The 22455-nt window shown below is 40.4% G+C and overlaps 1 protein-coding gene across 4 annotated transcripts in view; it reads left to right on the forward strand.

Moving 5' to 3' along the window:
* Positions 1–22455, forward strand: part of INPP4B (inositol polyphosphate-4-phosphatase type II B) — a 478846-nt gene that overhangs the window by 326325 nt on the left and 130066 nt on the right. For all 4 annotated transcript variants that reach the window (XM_075929897.1, XM_075929896.1, XM_075929898.1 and 1 more), the window contains 2 exons: positions 11575–11705; positions 18701–18805. In XM_075929897.1, the coding sequence (XP_075786012.1) occupies positions 11575–11705; positions 18701–18805 (236 nt within the window). The remainder of the gene's footprint in view (positions 1–11574; positions 11706–18700; positions 18806–22455) is intronic.

Consider the following 22455-nt stretch of genomic DNA (forward strand, 5'->3'; position numbering starts at 1 on the left):
AGCCCTTAAAGTCAGTTAGAGGATTCATCACTGATCTTCTGCTTTCCTGTTTGCAACTTTGAGTTAGTTATTATTAAGACTGCATGTTTTTGTTGTACATCCGCAAATGAGTTCAGTTGTATATTTTCGTGTGTGCTTTTGTAGTGGATTTTCAGTTTTTGTTAGTTATTTTGTTCTGCTCTGTTTTTGGCATTGGTTTTTGACAAATTTTGACTCTAATATGAGGGAAATTGATGTTTGTTTCTGCTTTTGTCCCTCTTTTTCTTGTAAGAAAAGCAGATTCATTTTTCAAACCTGATGATAACTATATAAACATACCTTCCTTATCTGCTAAGTATAATAAATTCTGTGGGGAAAACATCAACAGCTAACACAGCACAACTCTGCAATAGTGAAACACAACTTGTGCTGATAATTCAGAATGGTAAGAGAATGAGAATACAACGGTAGAAGCTTTTTCTATCATATGTTTCAAAATTAACCACTAGAATCTCTGTTCATCCCTGGGAACCAAATTCAGCCTTGATTGAAAGGGAACTGCACCCACTTACACCAGGACTGAATTTCATCCTTAGTGTCACAGTTCATAAGCAAATTATAAGAAAAAACTGTTGAACTTTTTTTGAACCCTTTTTCCTTGATAAGAAGATAGCACAATCAGGCTTTCCTTCTACATTAGGCATGTCTGTCCTCTTCTGCCTTCAGTACATTTTTCTTGCATGAACCAGTATAGTAGCCAATAAAATAAATATTTCATAATCCATTTGTCTCTTTTCTTAATACTTCCTTAGAATGTCACAGAATACTGGTAAAGTAGAGATTCTTTTCAGACAGGATATAATTTTGTATGTTCCCTGTCTAATACTCAAGTGTGGTAGAGAAAATGAGAATTTGTTTTTGGTATTGGTTTTCTTGAATTTGGCGTGTGATGATTTAGACTATTTCCCTAGAGCCATTGCAATGAGAAGAAGAAGAGATTGACGCCACAGCAGAAGGACTAGGATGAAAAGGCTCTGTTGAAGACATTTTTTCATGACGTTTTAGCACTTTGAATGTCTTATTTGTCTTCACACTAAAGGACTTTTAAAAACCTTATTCTATAATATAATGTTTTTCTGTCCATTTTAAAGGCATCAAAATGTGCAGTGATTGAAAAGATGTTAGTGCACAAGTCTGTGTGTGTGTCTTTTCTGATAAATAGTGGGTTAGAGAAAATCCTTTCTTCTATCTATTGAGAAATATCCTGTGTAAATTAAATGCTTCTGATAAATTGCACTTCTTGTCTTTAGACAGCCTCTTCCCTAGTGTCTAAAGAACACAGGATTATAATGTAACCAAATTATGTAGCTCTCTTTCCTTTGGAACAAAGATTAATGTTGAAAAGCAAAGAGGAATTTTCAGAGCTTCTTAAAATTATACCAAAAAAACGTATTTGCTGCAAAAAAAAAATTGTGCCAGAAAATGGTCTATAATTCTGTATGGTAATTATCAGCAGATAAGCCCACATTTATCATACAGCAATGCAAATGGGCATTAAATGCTAAACATTCTGTTAGGCTCATTTAGGGCATGTCTTAACTACAGGGTATTTTTGAAAGAGGCTATGCAAATTGAGCAGGAATTTGCATATCTTCTGATCTCACTTTCGAGAGAGGAACTTTTGAAAGTGAAAGTAGTCTGGATGCAAAGTTTTCAGGAAAAAACCACATAAACCTAATTTTTTATGGAAGAGTGGTTTTTTTGAAAAAGGGTTTTTTCTGAAAAAAATGCATCCAGACTACTTTCACTTTCAAAAGTTCCTCTTTCGAAAGTGAGATCGGAAGAAGATATGCAAATTCCACATGAATTTGCATATACTTTCAAAAATTCTGTATAATCTAGATATAGCCTTAGAGAGAGAGAGAAAGCAGGGTGGGCGAAAAACAGTTTTCCTTCAAAGCACATTGATTAGTGGAGTATTTCTGAGACAACAATAGAAAAGAAGCTCAGAATAGGGATGTTAAATATTGGTTAATTGAATAGTCGAATAACTTCATGACATTTTATCCGTTAGTGACTTTTCTATAGTTCCTGAATGTGGGGCCAGCAGCCACCGTATCAGAGGCAGCGGTGCAGGGTGCCAGGCGGGAGCTGGTCGATGAGAGGATCCAATTTAAAAACCAGCTCCCCTAACGGACCGGCTGCCTGTTGTCCTGTGCTGCTGCTTCTGAGAGAGAGGCAGCAGCATGCAGTGGCAGCAGTCCCTATCTAGTGGAGGCCTGAGCTTCCGGACCCAGCATGAGCCAGAACTAAACTGGGCTGCCTACCCACCCAGGTCTTAAAACACTTTAAATGCAGAGCTGCAGCAATGGTAGGTTCCGGACGTGTCGCAAGCCTGGACCGAGCCAGGCTGCTGGCCAGGCTGCTAAAAAAAATTACATGCAGGAAGAGGGAGAGCGGAAAATGCGTGTAGTGTATGGCATTAACCTATAAGCTTTTGCTTGCATCCCTAGCTCAGATTCCTGTTTTCATTGTTGAAGTAGAAGAACTTGAATGGTAGTCACTGGGTCTGGGAACTGAGGACCTCAAGAGATCTCTAATTAGAACACTTTTGCAATGCAAGATGCAATGGTGTATTTCACTTTATACACAGAATATTACACCAGTAGGGAAATACATTCCTCTCATGCACTTTTTTCAAATATTAATGTAAGGAAAATAAGGGTCCTTGGATATATACACCCAGTTCCAACTGACATCTACTCCCCAGAATATTACAATTTTTTTAAACACTAAAAAAGTATACACATCTATCAATAGAAGATAATACATGTGATTAGGAAACAATGCTGTAGAATAACTATTTTTTCTCATACAACTAAGCTTGGTGGAATTCAATTTTACATTTTGTAATTTTGATTAATAATTGATTGTTTTGAGCATTTGTTTTTATTTGTATTGATCCAAAAATTGAGGAGGTAGGCAATAATTAGATAACAATATTAAGCATTAATGTTTAAAAGATTAAAGCTTGATAATTTGTGCTGTACTAGTTATAAACATCACATGTCAAAAAGGTAGAAAATAAATTCCATAAGTCAAACTGTAATGGGTTTTCAATCAGCATTTTTCTTTCTTTGCCTGTCTGTACATTTTGATGGAATTTTTTTTTCATGTGCAGTATTTGTGTATGGTGAAATTGATATTAATATTTACTGATAATCTAAACCTTCCAAGACTACTTATAAAACAGGACATGTCTATATTGCAATCAGATGTCACTGCAGGACTCATTGACATGTCCAAGCTAGCTTTGATTTACCTAACTCAAATAATAAGAACAGTAAAGCTGCAACAGCGGGGTCACAGCATGGGCTTATACAATGCTGCCTGGGACTCTGGTCTTGTACTTGAGTGGCTAGCTACCCACATTTGCATTATGAAAAATAGAAAGCAGTACTGCAGCTTCTTGGTGTCATCTTTCATTGGTATGGACATCTTCAGAGTGTGCTTGTGTTGATGAACATAGGCCAGTTTTCCTTTATGGGACCTTTCTTTCAACATCGGTAGCTTCCACTCCACAAATGCACATGAAGAGTATGACATTCCTGTTTCCATGTAATTTCCCCATGTTGCTTTGACCTTGTTTATACTAACACTTAACGTGTGGTAAGATGTAGTGTAAGACTATCCCACGCTGGCCAGCCTTGGGCACTTGAATGAACTGTACTCATGTTTCCAAGCAGGGTGGACAAGATGGGTGAGGTAGTAATTACGCTGAATACAGAAGTAGGATAGAATACTACACAACTGTTAATGCATGACAGGGGAGTCCACACAAACACTTAATGCATGGTAGGCCAATGCAGAATAGCTTTAGATGTCAATTTGTTACAAACTAAGTGTTTATATAGACAAACCCTTTTTAACCACTCTGTATTGGAACAGAGAGACTCGTACACTCGATCAGGTCAGTGACCCACCTAGTTCAATCTATATCCATACACCAGCGGTGGCCAGTATCAGCTCAAAAGTGTCCCTAATGTTAACCTTAACCTTCAGTAATGAGATATTGGTTCATGCTCTGAAACGTAAGAGTTTATATCCCTTTCAACATGCTCTTTTTTATATTTATTTAAATTATATTTCCTGTAAATGTGTACTTTTTTTTTTAATCTTGCTAAATTCTTGGCCTCTGTTGTGGTGACAAGTTCCACAGGCTATTTTTCTTTTTTCCTAGGTGTGACGGGGCAGGCGCCGCATCTGCGCTCCCCTGCACTGAGTCGGGAACCGGGAGGGGGGCGAGGCAGGCACCGTGCCCGCAACCCCCTGCACGGAGCCAGGGTCGGTGACAGAGACTGGCCTGCCGGGGAGGTGGGCGATCGGGGGAGGTCCGGCTGCGAGGGATCCGGGAGGCAGGGCGGACAGAGAGGGGGCGAGCCGCCGCGAGGACGCTCCGGCGCAGCCGGATGACGTCAGGGGAGGCGGCGAGCAGGACGCCCAGGGGGGCGGGACCGCCGGCACCGGGGGGGGGGGGAAGACCCGCCCTACTGCTCGGGAGGGGAATTCAAAAGGGCAAGAGCCCCAGCCAGGAGGACGCCAGGGGCGGTGAGGCGGACAGACCCCCACAAGGGGAGGAGAGCACAGGAGGACCCAGATCCACGGACCCTCGGCGGAGGCAGAGGCCAGGGGTAAGCTTATTCCCCAGCTGGGGAATTCCCCGGGGCTAAGCCGGGAAGAAGAGACCCAGGGCGGGGCCGCGGTCCCCGCAAGTGGAGGGTTTGGGGGAACTTGTCCTCCTCCACTATCCAGGGACTAACGTCCCTGTCTTAGGGCCCTGGGTCAGGGCTCGGAGTGAGGGAGGGCCCGAGCCCCCTTCCCGGCCCCCTCAGGCCCATCGGAGCGTGGGCCGACAGCGCCTGCAGTCAGGACCGCGGGCCGGCGGTCAAACACAAAACAGGGAGGGCGCCCGAACTTGGGGTGACCTCCAGAGACTTGGGAACACTCGGTGACACTAGGTTTAGATTTGCCACCTTTCAGTTGCATTGGATGTCCCCTTGTTGTTGAATTATCATACAATAAATATACACAAAATAATGGATCTCCTCTCATTTGTTTCTCTGATCAGTCTTTTCAACTTCTCCTCGTACAAGAGTCTTTCCATGCCCCTAATCTTTCTCATCTCCACTCTTTGTCCCTCTTCCTACTATAACCTATCTTAAGATGGAGTGATCAAACTTGAGCACATTATTTCAGATGAGGGTGTGCTGTTGACTTCTGTAAGGCCATATGTGATGGATAGGAGGATAGCCAGCACCTGGTGACTAAAGGGTTAAACTCAGGTAGCTAACTAGGGTGTTGGCAGGGGGCCAGAATAATCAATGGGGGATACAGTGCTGAAATTTGAATTGGATATAGATACCTGGTCTGTTCTTCCTTTGTGTGGGTTCTAAGTTAAGGGGTGGAGGGAGCAAATGCAGTAATCAAATTACCATGCCTATAAGAATACTGGAAATGGGAGTGAACTGGGACCTGGAAATATGGATCAGCATGGATCGTGAGTGGAGGAAAAAGCATCTCTAGTCGCAATCAGAGTTTTTTGTTCATTTTGATTATTTGGTTTGAAGTCCTCTATCTGAATCTGTGCCTTCTCTCCCCTATTCACTATCTAAGCGTTGTTCTCAGAGATTTTTCCTGTGTTTTAATTGGTTTTATTTAGTTGCACTGTAACACCTAGCAATCAGAGATTCTTTATCATTTATATCTTTTGTTTTGTTAATAAATATAATTTTTAAGACGATGATTTGATTCTTGTGTCCTGGAAAGAAACAGTCTGAGGTGTGTGCGCGCACACACTCACACTCACACTCACATTCACACTCACACTCACACTCACACTCCTAAGAAGTCAGCTACTAGAAACTGCAGTTTATTTTCTTTCTTTTTTCAAGCTCTCTTGTGGTACTCCTCTGGAAGGAGTCCAAGTGCGCCCTTCCTGGGTTCAAAGAGAAAGGGTTTTTTTTTTCTTTTTCTTTTTCTTTTTGTTCACTTGGTGGGGCACCTATCTCTCCTCCCAAGTCAGTGAATCTGTGACTCTAGAGAGGTTTTGTAAGCAGAGCCTATAGAGGCAAGGTGTTTACGGGCTCCCGTCTTTTGCACTTGGAGTGCCAGAGTGGGGAACAGTGCTGACATCCTGTTTTCCATTTTATTTTCCAGGATGTACCTTACGCATCCTGATTTTCTGTTTTGTGATTTTTAACCATTACTGAGCTTTCCACAGAGGTCTTCATTGAGCTCCCCACGATGATGGTCAGGGTGAAAGCGTGGCCTGTGTGAAGTCAGTGACAGCTTTGACAAGGACTGAGGTTAAGATTTCATCCTAGACCCTTTTCATTACTTGATCCATTTAATTGAGACCTCAGTAATGTGTATGAACAGATGAAAATATTCCTTTCAAATGTCATTACTTTGTATGGTCAATGTTTAATATATTTCTTCTAGAGAGCTTTACACTACACTTCTAAGCAATTTTCTCATTCTCAGCATTTACCTATCCAATCCCCACGCTGGAAACTTTGTCCTGAGCCATGAGGGTTACATACAGTTTTACACAGTGAAGCAGATTGCAGTCCCTCTAACGCAGTGATATTCATGGATTGCAGTCATATTCAAGGATTGCACTATTAAAATGAGCGTAGCTATGGGATTCTTATAAAACTGTAAAGCACACACTGGCCACAGTTGGTGCAGGAGTTTAGTAGGAAGTGGAGGTGTTTGTGCATAGGCACAATGGTAACCATTCCGAACCTGCATGTTAAGGCGAAGAAAAGTCTGTAGCATGTCAGGCTAGAAAGATAGGAAAACCTACAGTTAGTCTTGTATTCTAGTAACTGGCTCAGACAATGGGAGCAGCACATCAGAGGCCTAGACTTTGTCAGGTTTTTTTTCCTAAGGTATCACAGCGAGGGTGAATTTTGAAGGAAGGTTCTGAGATAGCTTTGTGAAAATTTGCAAGAAACTTCTGCAAGAGTAGGGGGCAATATGGGAGAAAACACAGAAGTGCTTGATTTGAAAATTTAACAAGTGGGCAATGGAGACTGGCCCTTATAGATTAATAGGAGGCAGGAGTCCGCATTATGATAGGGAACAGAAAGTAAGTAGGGTGCAGTTAGGCTACAAGAGATATAACAAGTATGTTATGTTTTTTGTCATTAAGAAGGGGGGAAACCAGTATAGGAATGTGAAGAAAGGAGCAAGAGTCAAAGTGGGCTAGGTAGGAGAATAATCTTTGCAGCAGCATTCTGAATGGATATGAGCAAGGCAAGATTGCATTGTCAGAGTTAGAGAGAAGGTTGTTGCCATAATTGAGACCTGAGATGATCAGAGTCTTGATGGGAGTTAGCTGTATGAGTAGATGTGGAAGGTCTTGTCTTGGAGATGTTATGCAAAAAGGATGAGAGGTTTGGACGTAGCCTGGATGTGAGGCCCTGGAGAGAGATCAGAGTCCTAGATGATGCCCAATTTATGGGCGGGGTGACAGAAATATGGTAGTTATGCCTGTAGTGCTCAAGAAAAGAGATGAGCATGACGACTTGGGTGGAAGGGAAAAGTAAGAGGTCTTTTTAATCCATGCAAAGTGGAGTTGAGCCAACTGCTCTGTAGACCAGAATCTCACCAGTTGTAAATTGGTGTAGTTCTATTGATTATATTAGGGTTATATCAGTATCCACCACCTGAGAATCTGAACTAAAAACTCCTCTTGTCATTCTGTAAAAAGGACTTACTGCGTTTGTTTGCCTTTATCTCAGTGTTGTTTAGCTTTACTAATACTTGTCACATGATTTGGGACCCTCAGATAAAATATGCTATGGACTTGTAAAGTTCGCTTATTAAAGGACTAGAAAGATTTTTTTTTTTTTTAAGATCTAATGTTTCATATCTTAGCTTTTTCTTCTTTGGTTATAAACCAAGAGTACTTATATTTCTCTCTCATATATTTCTCAGCTAGTAATGATAAAGTTGATGTTATTGACCTTTTAGCCTCCTGACCATTAGGTATGAGGTTTACTATCCAAATGGACTAGATATAACATGGACATCATAAAGTATTTTTAACCATAACTCAAAGAATTGTAATGACTTACAATCATTGAACTAGATGGAAGGAGTACAGAGAAAAGTTGTAATAAAATCTTAAATGTCCAAATGCTACTAACTTTATTTTGTGTTTTTAATTGCTATTTTTTATGATTAAACGAAGGAATATTGGCAAAAGCCACTAATATTTAACACTTCCATCCTAAATTCAGTTAACCTTCATGTTCCTTTTTTATTTGATAAGATAGCATGAGTCCTATTAAAGAACAGATATCATCTTTGCCTTCTACTTATTTTCCCCAGAGACCATTGTCTATACTGAGACAATATAACCATCCATGACTTGTTTTTCCTGTGCACTGCTTTCCTGTTCATTTCATATCTCATGAATACAAATAGTCATTCTTTGTGTTAGCTTACAACTTTACTTTACATCCGAGCGAAGAGAAGGAGAATAAACATATGGGCTGCGTCTAGACTGGCATGATTTTGCAGAAATATTTTTAACGGAAAAGTTTTTCCGTTAAAAGTATTTCCACAAAAGAGCATCTAGATTGGCACGGATGCTTTTGCGCAAAAAGTGTTTTTGCGCAAAAGCATCTGTGCCCAGTGTAGACGCGCTTTTGCACAAGAAAGCGCCGATTAGCTATTTTAGCCTTCGGGCTTTCTTGGGCAAAAAATTAAGGTGCCTGTCTACACTGGCCCTCTTGCACAAGTATTCTTGCGCAAGAGGGCTTATCCTTGAGTGGGAGTGTCAAAGTCTTTGCACAAGAAGCACTGAATTCTTACATTAGAACGTCAGTGCTCTTGCGCAAATTCAAGTGGCCAGTATAGACAGCTAGCAAGTTTTTGCGCAAAAGCAAGAGCTTTTGCGCAAAATCTTGCCAGTCTAGACGCACCTATGTTGTCTGACAGAAAATCTTGTTTGTTTGTTTTTTGTTTTTTTTTAAACTTATGCTGGTGACTCAGACCTTGATGCAGGATCTAAGGCCAGGTCTACACAGAGAAAATCAATGCAATATATGCAACTCCAGCTACATGAATTGCATAGCTGGAGTTGACGTACCTTGCATAGATTTTTCAGGGGGCCGCTCCACAGTGGGAGGTCAACTGGAGAAACCCTTCCATAGACTTCCCTTATTCCTTGTGACAGCAAGGAGTGCCAACGCTGATGGGGTGCTATCAGCATTCAAATTAGTGGGCCTTTGCTAGAGCGTTGATCCTCCAGTAATTGGAGATGTGGCTCAGAATGTATTTTCAGTGTATATACTTAACTCCTTACACGGTATCTTTACATATATATCACAATGATACTATTAATCGGTATAACCCCAGCTTTCATTTAAGACCTCACATGAGATTCTTGGTAACCAGAATGTACAGACCAGAATCAGGAGATTCTTGTAACCACCTGCCTTCCAGTTGGTGTTAAGAAGCTCTTGAGTCATGTTCACCTATCCCCTATAACAGTCATTTTAAGATCAATGGATTTAGGCATGAATTAGAGCAGTCTTCAAACTTGCAGTAGTAACTGAATGAACATTCTGGCAAACCTGCATTGGGGAAGAGGTACGCGAGGGAGGGGGGGAAAGAGAAGTGGTTAAACCAGACTGAGCATTGGACCCATACTCTTCAACATTATCATGTAGGTTTGGTAAAACGAAAAAGTTCTTCATTGCTTCTTAAGCCAAACCCTTTACTACTTACTTAAGGGAAACCACAAGGATCTGGCCCAGTATTAATGGACTTGTTTATTTAACTGCAGCTGAAAACAACTTTAAAAAAATGCTGACAACCAAAGCACTCTGGTGTTCTGTTAATATGCGATCCAGAAGTGAAACTGGCTAGAAACTGACTGCTGTAGTTTCACCATTCATGCGAAGTATAAAAGTAAATAGTACAATAAGGATAAGTGTAAATAAGATAACTTCTCTTCATTTTCATGTCTAAGATGTGCTAGGTAACATCGATAATGATTTTTTTTTTAAAGGGCTCATTCTACTGACATCAATTTGAGTTGGAGTTTTGCTATTGACTTAAAGGGGAACAGATTTACATCTATATAAATAGTATGCTTTTTAAAATCAAATATAAAAATAATAATGGCAAAAAAGAGTTATTTAAAGTGTTTCGAATAGATCTTGAGTGTTTTCTGAGGACTGTTAATATCATTTTGGCATTTGTGGGTTTTTTTGTTTTGCTTGTTTATTTTGAAGTATTTCAACTTCAGAAGAAATAAAGTGGTTATAAGGAAGCACTCATAGAATTTGTCTCTCCACATCTAAGGACTTTCAGCAAATCAGGAACAGTTTCTTCTGAACATCTCAGTCTGATGCAGAGCTGAGATATTTAACTTTCTGTGATAATGACAGTTGTGCATTTTCTTCTGCTAAGCAGTGCCCCCAAAACTAAAACTTGAATTGTAACTGTTGGATAAACTCAAGTAGCAGGTAGGGAACAATACCAAAAGATCAATACACTGTAGCTATGCTTGTGTATTGTGATCTCAGTTTCATTCAGATCAGCCCTCCAGAGAACGTACAGGAAAACAGATAGTTGACTAAAGGATTTCCTTTTGGGTGTTTAGTGACATGTCTGGTTTCCGCAATGTTGACGTTTTGACCTAGGGAATGTATCTGCCAGGATGGAGATTAAGCCGTCAGAGGAATGCATCCTGATTCAGCAGTAGGGGGAAGGAAGGATGGTTGTCAGTTAAGCTGTTTGGTTTATGAATATGTATTCATGTGTGTATGAATTGATACATATTTTTCTGAATAAATTTAATGGTTGAACTGACCCCACTGGTAGCTGAAGTACTTGCTGCTCACTGAACTTTGTCCATTACTTTGGCAGTTAGCAGTACTTTGAATGTATGGTAACTGATAGCTTCTATCCACACCACTTTCCACCCTACTAAGGATGAGGGAATAGCTCAGTTCTCATACTAATGCATTTATGCCAGATGAATACGTCACAGAAACACCAAAATCAGCTGTTTCAGCAAAAAATATGAGGAGTCCTGTAACAACGTAAAGACAAATGTATTTGGGCATAAGCATTCATGGGATATAGTAATGTAACCAACCCATCTTTGCATGTGTACATATACCTGCTAAACGGAAGCTTCCACTCCATGTATCTGACAAATTGGGTTCCAGTCCACAAAACTTATGCCTAGATAAGTTTGTTAGTCTTTAAGGTGTCTCAGGACTACCCCTTGTTTTTACCAAAGTGAGCTGCACCTTTATTCACACAGTTGGTGTTAATGTTCTTAATTAAGCATCCATTAGCAAGTGGGCTGAAATCAGATCATTCCCAAAACAGTCATGGAATGTTAATAGCTTTAGTTCTCTATTAATAGAGTACCTATTTGAAATATTATATAAAGACCAGATTAGTAGTTTCTAAACATTAAATACTAGTTTTCTGAATTAGGCCTATTTTTACATACTGTATTTGGATTAATGCCATCTTTCCCCTCTCCTCCTGTTGATGCAGGAATCAGGACTTAAAAGAGCTGGGAGAACTTGCTCCACATTGGGACAATATGCGTAAAAATGTTATTGCACACTGTGAACAGATGTTGAACATGTACCAGGACACGTTAGCAGATCTTGGGAAACATACAGGTATGGAAATAGTCTCTATTCTCCACGAGAGGTAATGAATATCTTGTGTAATGGCTATTTCACATTTGTATATTCAAAGAGATTTTAACATAATCCACAATGGGAGTGGTTGTTGAGAGGAGAGACTGTATATTAAGTGTATAAGTTGCATGTTGCAATGGGATTCAGTTAGGAGTTACACACCCAAATCCTGTCATGTTACTAAAATTTCTGCATTTAATTCCCATATAAACAACTCTGGAAAAATTTAGTAGTTTGTTCTTTCAACATTTCTGCAACACTTAATAGTACCCTACTTCTGAGCACATTTCCTGGCAAAAAGTGAAGTTTGCACTGTCTTTCATGCACCTCAATTCACTTTCAATTCACATTCTCATGGCATATAATCAAACAAACAGAAGGTGAAGAAGTGGACAGTAATTTTTAATAGGGGGCACTCCAAAATGTTGGTAGGTGGTCAAGGGCCACACTTCTGTGTAGGGGGTTCAGGGTCTGGAACAGCAGGTGGGGTGTAGAAGGGAGCTTGGGATAGAGCTCTGGGGTGCAGGAGGGGAGTATGGGGTCTGAGAGGGAGTTTGGATGAAGGAAGGGGTTCAAATCTGAGGCAGGGGCTTGGGGTTCAGGGTCCAGGAGGGGTAATAGGTACAGGAGAGGATTCTGACCTCCTGGGAGGGGTGTAAGAGGGTATGTAGGATCTGGGAGGGTGTTGTGACCTGGGAGAAAGGGGGTTCAGAGGGCTTGGGTGGTGACGTAGGGCAGAGGAGTGGGGTGCAAGGTGAGGGAGGGGTATGTGTGCAGAAAGGGTCCTGGCCTGTGGGATGAGGGTGTGAGTGGTCCAGGGTCTGGGATGAAGTTGTGACCTGAAAAAGATAGAGAGAGGGGGTACAGAGGGTTTGGGTGGTGGCCTGGGGCAAATACTTTGGGGGAAGGGAGGAAGTTGGGGTGCCGGAGGCAGGCTCTGGCTGGAAGGCACTTACCTAAGCGCCAGCAACTCTGCAGACTCTGTGCCTGCGTGCTGGGAAGCTGCTCCACATGGCTCTGTTCGAGCATAGGGAGTGGGGGGGGAGGGGAGTGAAGAGGCTTAATTTTCTGCCTCTGCCTTTAGCAAAATTTCTCAGCTCCTAATGGCCAGAAACTAGCCAATGGGAGCTTGGAGATTTTGCTAGGGGACGGGGACAGTAGGCAAAGCTTTCTCCTCCTGCCCAACTTACAAAGCAATTAGCAGCCTGCTGTTTAAAGCAGCTGCTTCTGCTATGTAGTAAGGGTGTTAGTGACGCGGCCACTGGCTTGGCAGGCTAGTTCCATCCAGCTAGCTGCCTCTTTCCTACCCCTGGCATACAACGTCTTCATTCCAACCAGCATGTCACTAAAGATATTAAAGTGTAACAACAAAATTGGAGCCACCTTTTCAAGAACATCTGTCAAAGGGGTTGATTTAAGAGGCATATCAGCTAGCAGCAAATCCCATATTTCTCCTCCCTGATGTGTTAGAGGCATTACCCACAGTGTGCCAGGAAAGAATTGAACTCTTTGACTGGGCACCCTGTCATCAGACATTTTCTGTATGTTACCATGACAGGTATAAAGGTTCAATTATTTGCAACTCTCCCTTTGCCATTCAGGAGGCATTGTATGCTGGTATGAAGTGCCAAGGATAGTTGGCTTAACACTGGCTCTGTAAGCATACTGCACAGCACTTGCTCCATAGACTGCAGTGCATAGAGGGGAGTTTGTCCATGTAAAACTCAGTATATCATCTGTGACAAATTTGCTGTGTTCCACATGCAAAGGATATTGGCCATTTTCTCAACCAGCAAAACTCACCCCAAATGAGAGCTGAGCAAGTAATGCATAATTTACTCCTTCAGTTAACATTTTTGGCAATTCACAATTTGTCCACGTACAGATTCCAATTGTCTAATTTACCTGACATTCAGTATTATTTCCTGAATATCATTATTGTTTATTATACTTGTTTAATGCCTATGATAATCTCTGGAAATTAGGTTTGGGCACATAGATTGTTTCTGGGTAATTTGTTCCGAGTATTCAATAATTTAACATTTTGGTTTGTTATGAATGGATACATAGGTCACATAATTGTTTCTGCTTTCTCTCTGAATGAGTGGAATGCTTAAAAGCCGGTTTCAGGTGTCCATATGCAGATCTAGATGCTTGAGATTTGCTTTCCAGGTCTATGCTGCATTAGTCACTTTAAACTTGCTATTTCAGCAAACAATCCCAGCAGTTAATGTGTTTGCTAAGGGTCCAGTTCTACAATTTGCTGTACATATGCTGGCTGCAGATCCCCATTAAAATCAGTGGGTCTCTGTGTGGGTACAGGCAGCATGCCCACAGAATATTTGTGGGAAGTAAATAGAATAGGATCTTGAGCAGTCGTATGGAAATTTCATTTAAAAATTCCTATCAACTATTTGAGAGTTTTTGAAAGTATTTACCCAATTCCATCTCTAGCACCTTTGGTTTTAGTTAGTGAAACTGCCTCTTATTTACACTGAGAGAAACTGAGTAACCACAGTTTTAAAGTGAATGTTTATTACAAACAATGCACAGCAGAATAATTTCTTTCTGTGTGCTGAACAGGACACAAGTAATTATAACATAATTGTTACCCGGTGTAAAATATTTCTGAGACAAGTATTTCTTCTCCAAAATATGAAAAAAATCACTTGTACCATTTTTCCTTCTTTCCTTTCAGTACTGAGCATGCTATAACACTAGTGGATTATATTTACTTACACACGCTTTGTCTCTTTCCTTCCCCCTCCTCCCACCCCCACACACTTGCACGCTAACACCCATAGAACCTCTGTTCAGAATAACTTTCCATTAGACTAGATGCTGTATAAACATCAGAGAATTGTTTGTTTGAAAGTGCAGGGGAAGAGGTTCCATTAGACAAAAGGTTCATCTGCCATCATCTCAAGTATTTGGTACTGGCCATTGTTGTTGAAAGATTACTAGAACAGATGACCCACAAGTGTGATCCATTATGGCAATTCCTATGTTCCTTTGTTTGAGTCCAGACACAGTTTTTGAATTACTTTAACTGCATTTTGAAGGTGTCCCATATATCATCATACACAAAGCAACAAACACAGAATTATTATGAAGTCAGTAGAAACACATAGCACTTTTAAGAGAACTTCTCCTTTTCAAGATAAAAAAGAATATATCATATTAAACGTAAATCTTGAAAAATCAGTAATATGGAAACTACATTTGAGCACCTTGGTGAACATAGTTCAGTGGAATCACTGAAGTGTGTCATACGCCATAGACAAGTAACCACACAATATTTTGTTGTAACCATTTTAATTTCTTCACTTCATCTTCCTCATTATTTTTTATTTTCACTCATTGAATCACATGTAAAATTAAGCTCTTCGGGGTAGGGATCGTGCCTTTGTATTTGCTCTGAAAGTCAGTAGCACTCTTTGAACACTGAATGTATATTATAATAAATATTATATTACATGCTGAGATCCCAAATCTGCATTGTAGTCTCTCGGAAAAGGGATGTAAATTAGACACTTCGAAATTGCAAATGAAGCTGGGATTTAAATTTCCCACGCTTGATTTGCACAATGGTAGCCAGATTATTTTTGAAATAGGGCTCTTTGAAAGAAAAACAGCCATTTAGACGGGGATCGATTGAAAATAAAACCCTTTTTTGAAAGATCCTGTACTCCTCAGGAGTCTAAACAGCTGTTTTTCTTTTGAAAAGCCCTGTTTTGGGGAGGGGGGGCGACCCATGGCTGCCATTATGCTTTATTTGCAGTTTCAAAGTACAGTAAACTTCCGATAATCCAGCACCTTTAGGACCCAGGGGGTGCTGGATTATCAGATATGCCGGACTATCAGAAGGGGGGGGCTATGAGGGGTCTGGAGTAGGGTGGAAGGGGATGCCACCCCAGACCTCTCATAGCCCCCCCTTACGATAGTCTGGCTCTGCCCCAGGCGTCCCTGATTCAGCTGCTGCTGGTCAGTTTCAGCAGCAGCTGAATCGGGGATGCCTGCAATAGAGCAGCTGGGGTGCTGCCGGGTTGGTCCCATAGTGCTGCCCCTCGGGGCTGCAGGACCAACCCGGCAGCACCCTAGCTGCTCTTGGGGACGCCTGGGGCAGAGCAGCTGGAGTGCTGCCGGGTTGGTCCCACAGCGCTGAGGGGCCTTCGCTACCTTGAAATCGACCCCTTAAGTATTAGGGAAGTAAAAAAGTAGTTGATTGATCGACTATTCGCATTTTCCCCTGCTCTTGCTGCCTCTATACCAGAGGAGCAAGTTGGAGAAGGGGAAACATAAGCTGGTGCTGGGGGGGGGTTGGCTTAAAAGCTGGTTCCCCCCAGCACCATGTCCGAGATGCCACTTCCCCCCCCGCCCACAGTTGCTGCCTCTGACAGAGGCAGCAGGGGGGGGGGGTCAGGGGAGGTTGCTCCAGCAGCAGCTCCTGTCTGTGGGGTGGGGGTGGGGGGTCCCAGCAAGGAGTTGAGACTCCCCCAGGAACAGCTGCTGTGTAAAGGGGCTGCTGGGACTGAGCAAGCCGGGTCCAGGAGCTAACCCTGCTGTGGCTCTGCAGTTAAAAGGTAGTAGGAGATGGCTCTTACTACGTTTAAACTACAGAGCCTCAGTGGGAATAGCTCCTGACCACCTTCCATTATCGACTGACTATGTAGTGATACAAATTGCACTGACTACGTGATTACCCAGTTACTCACCTCTTAATAGCCTTATGATGCATCCTTTAATTAAAGTATGATAGTTTTTATGCATCTTGAGAGAGTACTTTTTTATTATGACAATGAAATTACAGTATTAAAGGGACCATATTTATTGATAGGGGCTTTTATATCTCCTCAATAAAAGTTATGCTAGTTTCTCAGCACATTCATAGTATACAGTTTCTTTTGACCCAAAACACAGACATCTTTATGTATAATAACCAGGGGGATAAGAATCTGTTAATTCATCTGGGAAGTTTGATGGCCCTATATATAACAGTATATTTTCATTATTCTCTGTTGTGTAGTTTAGTCTCAATCCCTCAGATTTATGGAGCATAATGTTGTGTGTGTAACACCTCCTCTGTAATTAGGAATATCTCCTTACTCTCTTTAACACATCTCTTTACACACAAACAGAAAGTTTTGTTCTGTTTCACAATCTCCTCAAATTTTCTTTCTACGTTATATCAATTATATATGCAAAAGTATTCTTTGATGTCTTAAAGCCAGATACTGTGAGATGCTAAGTGCTTCTTTTGAGACATTGATTACTGTCAAATTGAATCTTTTTACAGTCTTGTCTAAAAACTGAAACCTGTAAAGTTATTGGTATGTCTTCCATAATAACTGCTAGACTTGTACGGTATGCCAGAATTACCACCAACTGTTTTTCATTGATTAAGTGCACCAGTACCAAATATCTGACATCTTGGAATCAGGAGGAAACCTCTGTTGATGATTTATAGCTACTCTCACAGTGGTAGTGGTTACTCATCTTTCATTGACAATATTAGTGTGTTTCCTACTTCCTTCACAACCAAAACTGTACAGGCATTTCCTTCACTTTAAACTAAACTTAATGCCGATTTCATAATATCTTTCCTCCTTTCATTTTTACAAATTGTCAGTTAAGCACTTACGTTTTCATATCTTGTATTAATTTGTTTCTGTAGAACAAAATATTTATTGGTTCCTGTATACATTATTACCGCCCATTATTTGTCTTCATTTTTAATTTTGTTTCTACCTCAGTATATTTTCCTGTAGACTACATTGCATTCTTCTCTTGCACAAAGGGATTAATCTTTCCACGTGTTGTTTTCAGAAATGTGTCCCCAGACTTTTTCAATTAAATAAGTAATGCAGAATAAAATTAAATGCATATTTTAACTTGTCCTGGGTTTTCATTTTTATTTGAATATGGGTGCAGAGAGAGAACAAGAAAAGAAGTGTGATGCTTGAAATTAACATGTAAAAAACTAAAGTTTGGCAGTCACTGTGGTCATACGTTGATATATGCAAAGCTGGTTTATTATTTCATATTTATTGTTTAGAGGATTAAAGATTCAAAATATCACTTGTACCTTTAAAATTGCAAATTTAATTTTGCTATAATTCCTGAGTCTTTTTTCCAAAATGACTTTGAATGCACATGAAAAAAATGCCCACACTCCTATGCAATATTGGAAAATCAAAGCTAGAGTAGCAAGCACTACAGATAATGATAATTTTCAATACAGTGCCTAATCACAAGAACATACAAGCATAAAAAGGGCAAATTACAAGCTACTGTATCATATATACATACCATCAAAAAAACATCTGGATAAATTAGCTTTTTGGCCTGCCAGCATTGACTGTGTTCCTTGAAACATTCAAAATAACTATACTTAGTTACTCAACTCATATTTTGGATGTGATTATTATGAAGTTATATACTCAGATCTTTTCAGCACATCGTGAGTAGCTGATTATCACATTGTCTTTTTAGAAAGAAAGAAGGCTTATGGCTCCTCCTGAAATGTGAACAATTAAAAAAAAATTGTTTGCTGTTTCTGGAAAGATCAATAGTGCATTTATTTTGCTTTTAATCTTAAAAAAAAAGTTATCATTTGCTAGTGGAAATGTATAGTGTCATAGCTTCATGCCCCTATATTTTTAGCACAATGTAAACTTAATATACATTAACCGTGGTAGCATTTGTAACATGCTGTGGACCAATTCTAGGCAGCAGAAATGTCTGTCAGATAGGAATAAAAATTAGATTGTTCTCTAAATTTAAAAGCTGTTTTGTTGAGTGGAATATGGATGCATGCTGGGACACAGCAAACCATTCTCTTCTTAATATACAATTACACATTAAAAGTAAATTAAACATTGCCACTAACATACAAGTACTGTCCTCACATTTAAAAAAGACACAACATCTGTTGGGTGCTTGAGATAATGATTCTTTAAACTTTTGTTTTCCAGGATCTTCCTTCAAATCAAGCTGTAGTAAAGGAGAAAAGACACTAGAATTTGTTCCAGTAAATCTCCATCTGCAGAGAATGCATGTGCACAGTCCTCGGTTGAAAGGTAAAGTATCTTCCAGGGAAATGTCCTAATTGTGTCACTGACTTCAGTAAATGTGGTTTATGTATAATCAGGATATCTGCTTTCCTGTATCTTTTATAAACTGCATGCTATTTAACTCATAGCACTACTATTGAAAAATCTCCTTTTTCTTCTTTTATTAAACCATTGTTACTTGACAAAGAAGAATGGTGCTTAGACAGGTGGGCCTTCAGAGTAAGCACTATATTCTCAATAGTACTAAAACACTTATTTCATATAATACCATATCTTGGTTACTTTGAAGTACCTGGGAAATTTTCCTTTGAATTCAGTGGAACCAAGGTTTGGCACTTGCTTTTAAACTAATCAACATGATCCATGAAATGGTATGGTGGGAACCTAGTTAAATGGCTTACTTTCCCTTTCAGTAATACTGTACAATAGGCTTTTTAGTAGATTTAGGTACAATTTGCTGGCATGAGTTTACACTGATTTTAAGGTTGGGAGATTAGAGAGAAAAATTATTCACAAAAATTACAGAGACTTCTAAGGAGAATTTGGTTACGCTCTGTTTGTGACTATTATTGCTTGCTTTTGATCAGCATTCATCTGTGGAAAGCTTTGTTGGTTAAAATGTTTGTGGAAAATGAATTTTTAAACCATTGTTGAGATGTATATACTCATAAAACATAAGTAGAAATAGTTTATGAAGTTAAGGTCAGCTGATGAGGGAACATAAAAGAATATGTTGTGACTGGGATAACCAGTCACAAAGCTTAAGTGTTTGGTTATGGTTATTGAATATTAAAAGGAATACTTGTAATATGCTATTAACAAGTAATCCACAAGCTGGAATTTGTTTGTATAAAATATTCAGTTAACAATTTCAGACAGTGTACAAATGTCTCCCAAATGCATTTTGTTGGTGATGAATTCATGAAGAAGAAAAAGGGCTGAATTCACTTCATAAATTGTGTATTGTTCACCAGCTCTACTCTAAATTAACTTTTTCAACTGTCTCAGTTCATGTGATTTACTTCCCTTCAAATTTTGCTTTACGGTTGTAGTTTATTACGTGGCTACAATATTGGGTTCTAGTTATACCAGCTATTCTAAGATAGAAGTAAGAACTTGATCACAGAAATACAGTAAACTATTTGGATTGTTTATAGGCCTACTTATAAGAATGTTTCAGCAGTTAGCATAAGGCCTAATAGCAAGAATAGAAGTTATCACTCAAAGAGTTAACATATTAAAGTAAACTAATAGTGACCATAAGTCACAAGATGGCATTGGATTTTGTTTGTTGGTTTTTTTCATAATTGTAAGTCTTGCAGAGTGCTCATAAGTAATTGCAAGAAGGTAACTTGTACAATTTGACTATTCTTGGTAGGGGAACATTAGCTAATAGTTGCCATGGTAATCCAGTTGATATTTGGGTTAATACATTTTGCTTAATTAATACACTAACCTATAAAATGAGGGCACACGAAGATTATGAGGGTGAGAACGTTAAAGGAGAGAAGATCCATGATTACATATGCATGAGGAAGACCAACAAGGTCTATAAAGCACAAGGTCAGAGCTAAGGTACAGCCACTGGAGTTCTTTATCAGCATGCCAGAGTTAGCCTAGAATCTGTCTCAACCTTTAGAGTTATCCCTAGGGATAGTGAGTTTGTACTTTAGTAATAGCTCTGACCGTTTTATATTGCATTGCTTTACTTGGTTTGGATTGTTTTACCTATAGAGCTAATCATTGCAATCATAATACTTTCAGGTATGCTAGATCTTCTCTGAGCATAAGCATTGCTATGATGGCTATGTCCCCATAGGGCTCTTGGAGTAATAATTCTGACAAAACTGGGCCTGATCTTGAGAGAGAGCCTGCCAAATCTGCAGAGTCCTAAGTGGGCAAACTAAGTCAATAACCTAATCAATGAGCAATGAAAAGATCAGGCAGTATTATGGAAAGACAAAATTCTAAACAAGGCCAATGAATTTTATGAAGTCCTACGTGTTAAGTATGTGCTTGAATGCAATAGGATTTGCAGGGAATGGTTTCACCCACAAGGTTTATCACATGCCCAGCTGTCACAAGTTTCATTATAAAACCAAAATGATTCAAAATTCAGTTTTGAAAAATACATTTACCTGCTGCTCAGGAGCCAGAAAAAGGTTTCACTTTCCATTTTGCGCTAAACCCTTGGGATTGTAGTCCAATGTTTTTAAGCTTTCAGAACTATGATATTTAAGGAGTAGAGATTCTTGTTTGAGATGTTTCTGGAGAGAACAAGCACTGCTTACTTTCTGTGGCTTATATCTTGTATGTTGAGTAACTGAGAAAGTTATTACAGGTTGAAACTCTGGATTACGGGGTTTCCCCTAGTCCGGAAACACTCCTGGTCCGGCATCCTCGGGTGACCCCCGTAAGAGTGTCACAGGATAAGCCGTAGAGCTGGCGCCAGAACTGTTGCCAAACTAAGGGGTCAAGACAGAGTCCCCGGGGCAGTAGAGTGGCTGGGAAGAGCGCAGAGCCCCCGGTTCCTGAGGGGGAGCGTCGCTTCCTATCACGGTTGAGGGCTGCAGCATGGCTGCTGTATGAGAGCATGCTGGCAGAGGGAGCACAGAAACACTGGAAGGAGCACAGAGATCCCCAAGTGGTAGCAGAGCCACTTGGTGGAGCACAAAGGCCCGGGTGGCAACAGGGTACTGCGGGGAGTGGAGTATGGAACCGTCTGCAATGGCGGAGCCCCCAAGCAGTAGCAGAGTTGCTGGGGAGAAAAGAGCCCTCTTCCCTCAGCCATCATCAGGAGCACAGAGCCCCAGGTGGCAGCGTAGCCACTGGGAAGAGAATGGAGCTGCAGATGACAGTGAAGTCCCCAGCCACTGCATGGAGAGCGGATCCCCAGCGTAAGAGTGGAGCCCTGGGTGGCAGCTAAGTAGAACTCCCTTCCTTTGGCGCTGTGGGGAGAACAGAGTCCTGGGTGAGAGTGGAGCTGGCTGGGGAAAAGCAGAGCTCTGAGGGGCCAGGGGGAAGCAGGACCCCTTTCCTCTCCTCCCCCCACACACACATTGCATTCACCTCCCATTGTGCGGCAAATTCCCTGGTTCAGGACCAGTCAGGTCCTGAGGGTGCCAGACCAGGAAGGTGGTACCTGTACAATAAAAAAGCTTTATTCTCTATCAAAATTATCTACCAAATCCTTAATCCTTAATCCTTACTCAGGCAAAATGCCCACTGAAGTTATTGAGTATTCTGCCTGAGAAGAGTTCAAGATTTGGCCCAATGTTAAAGCTTTATGAAGAATGTAGAACTGATTGCAGTGATGCATCTTAAGGCTTTACTAGCTGCCAAGATATCAACTTAGTGTGATGTATGAAGCTGTGAGATTCTGGTACTGAATACAGACTTTGAGAAATTAAGCAATTGTCCCAAGTTCCTTTAGAGAAATTAGGAGGATTCTGTTTTAGTAAAGATCTATTTCTAAGATGAATAATAGTGATAGTAAGGCCTTACTTCTAGAAATGCTGTAGCTACAGCTACAGCTAAAGTCAATGGAATTTGTGGATGTAGAGCAGCTGCTGGATTTAACTGAGTAAAATGACCATCAGAAACAATGGAGTTTTTGATAATGCTTATGGACTGACAGTGAACTAAGATTTCAAATG

Source organism: Pelodiscus sinensis, chromosome 5 (assembly GCF_049634645.1).
Source record: "Pelodiscus sinensis isolate JC-2024 chromosome 5, ASM4963464v1, whole genome shotgun sequence".
In the NCBI taxonomy this organism is placed as follows: domain Eukaryota; kingdom Metazoa; phylum Chordata; order Testudines; family Trionychidae; genus Pelodiscus; species Pelodiscus sinensis.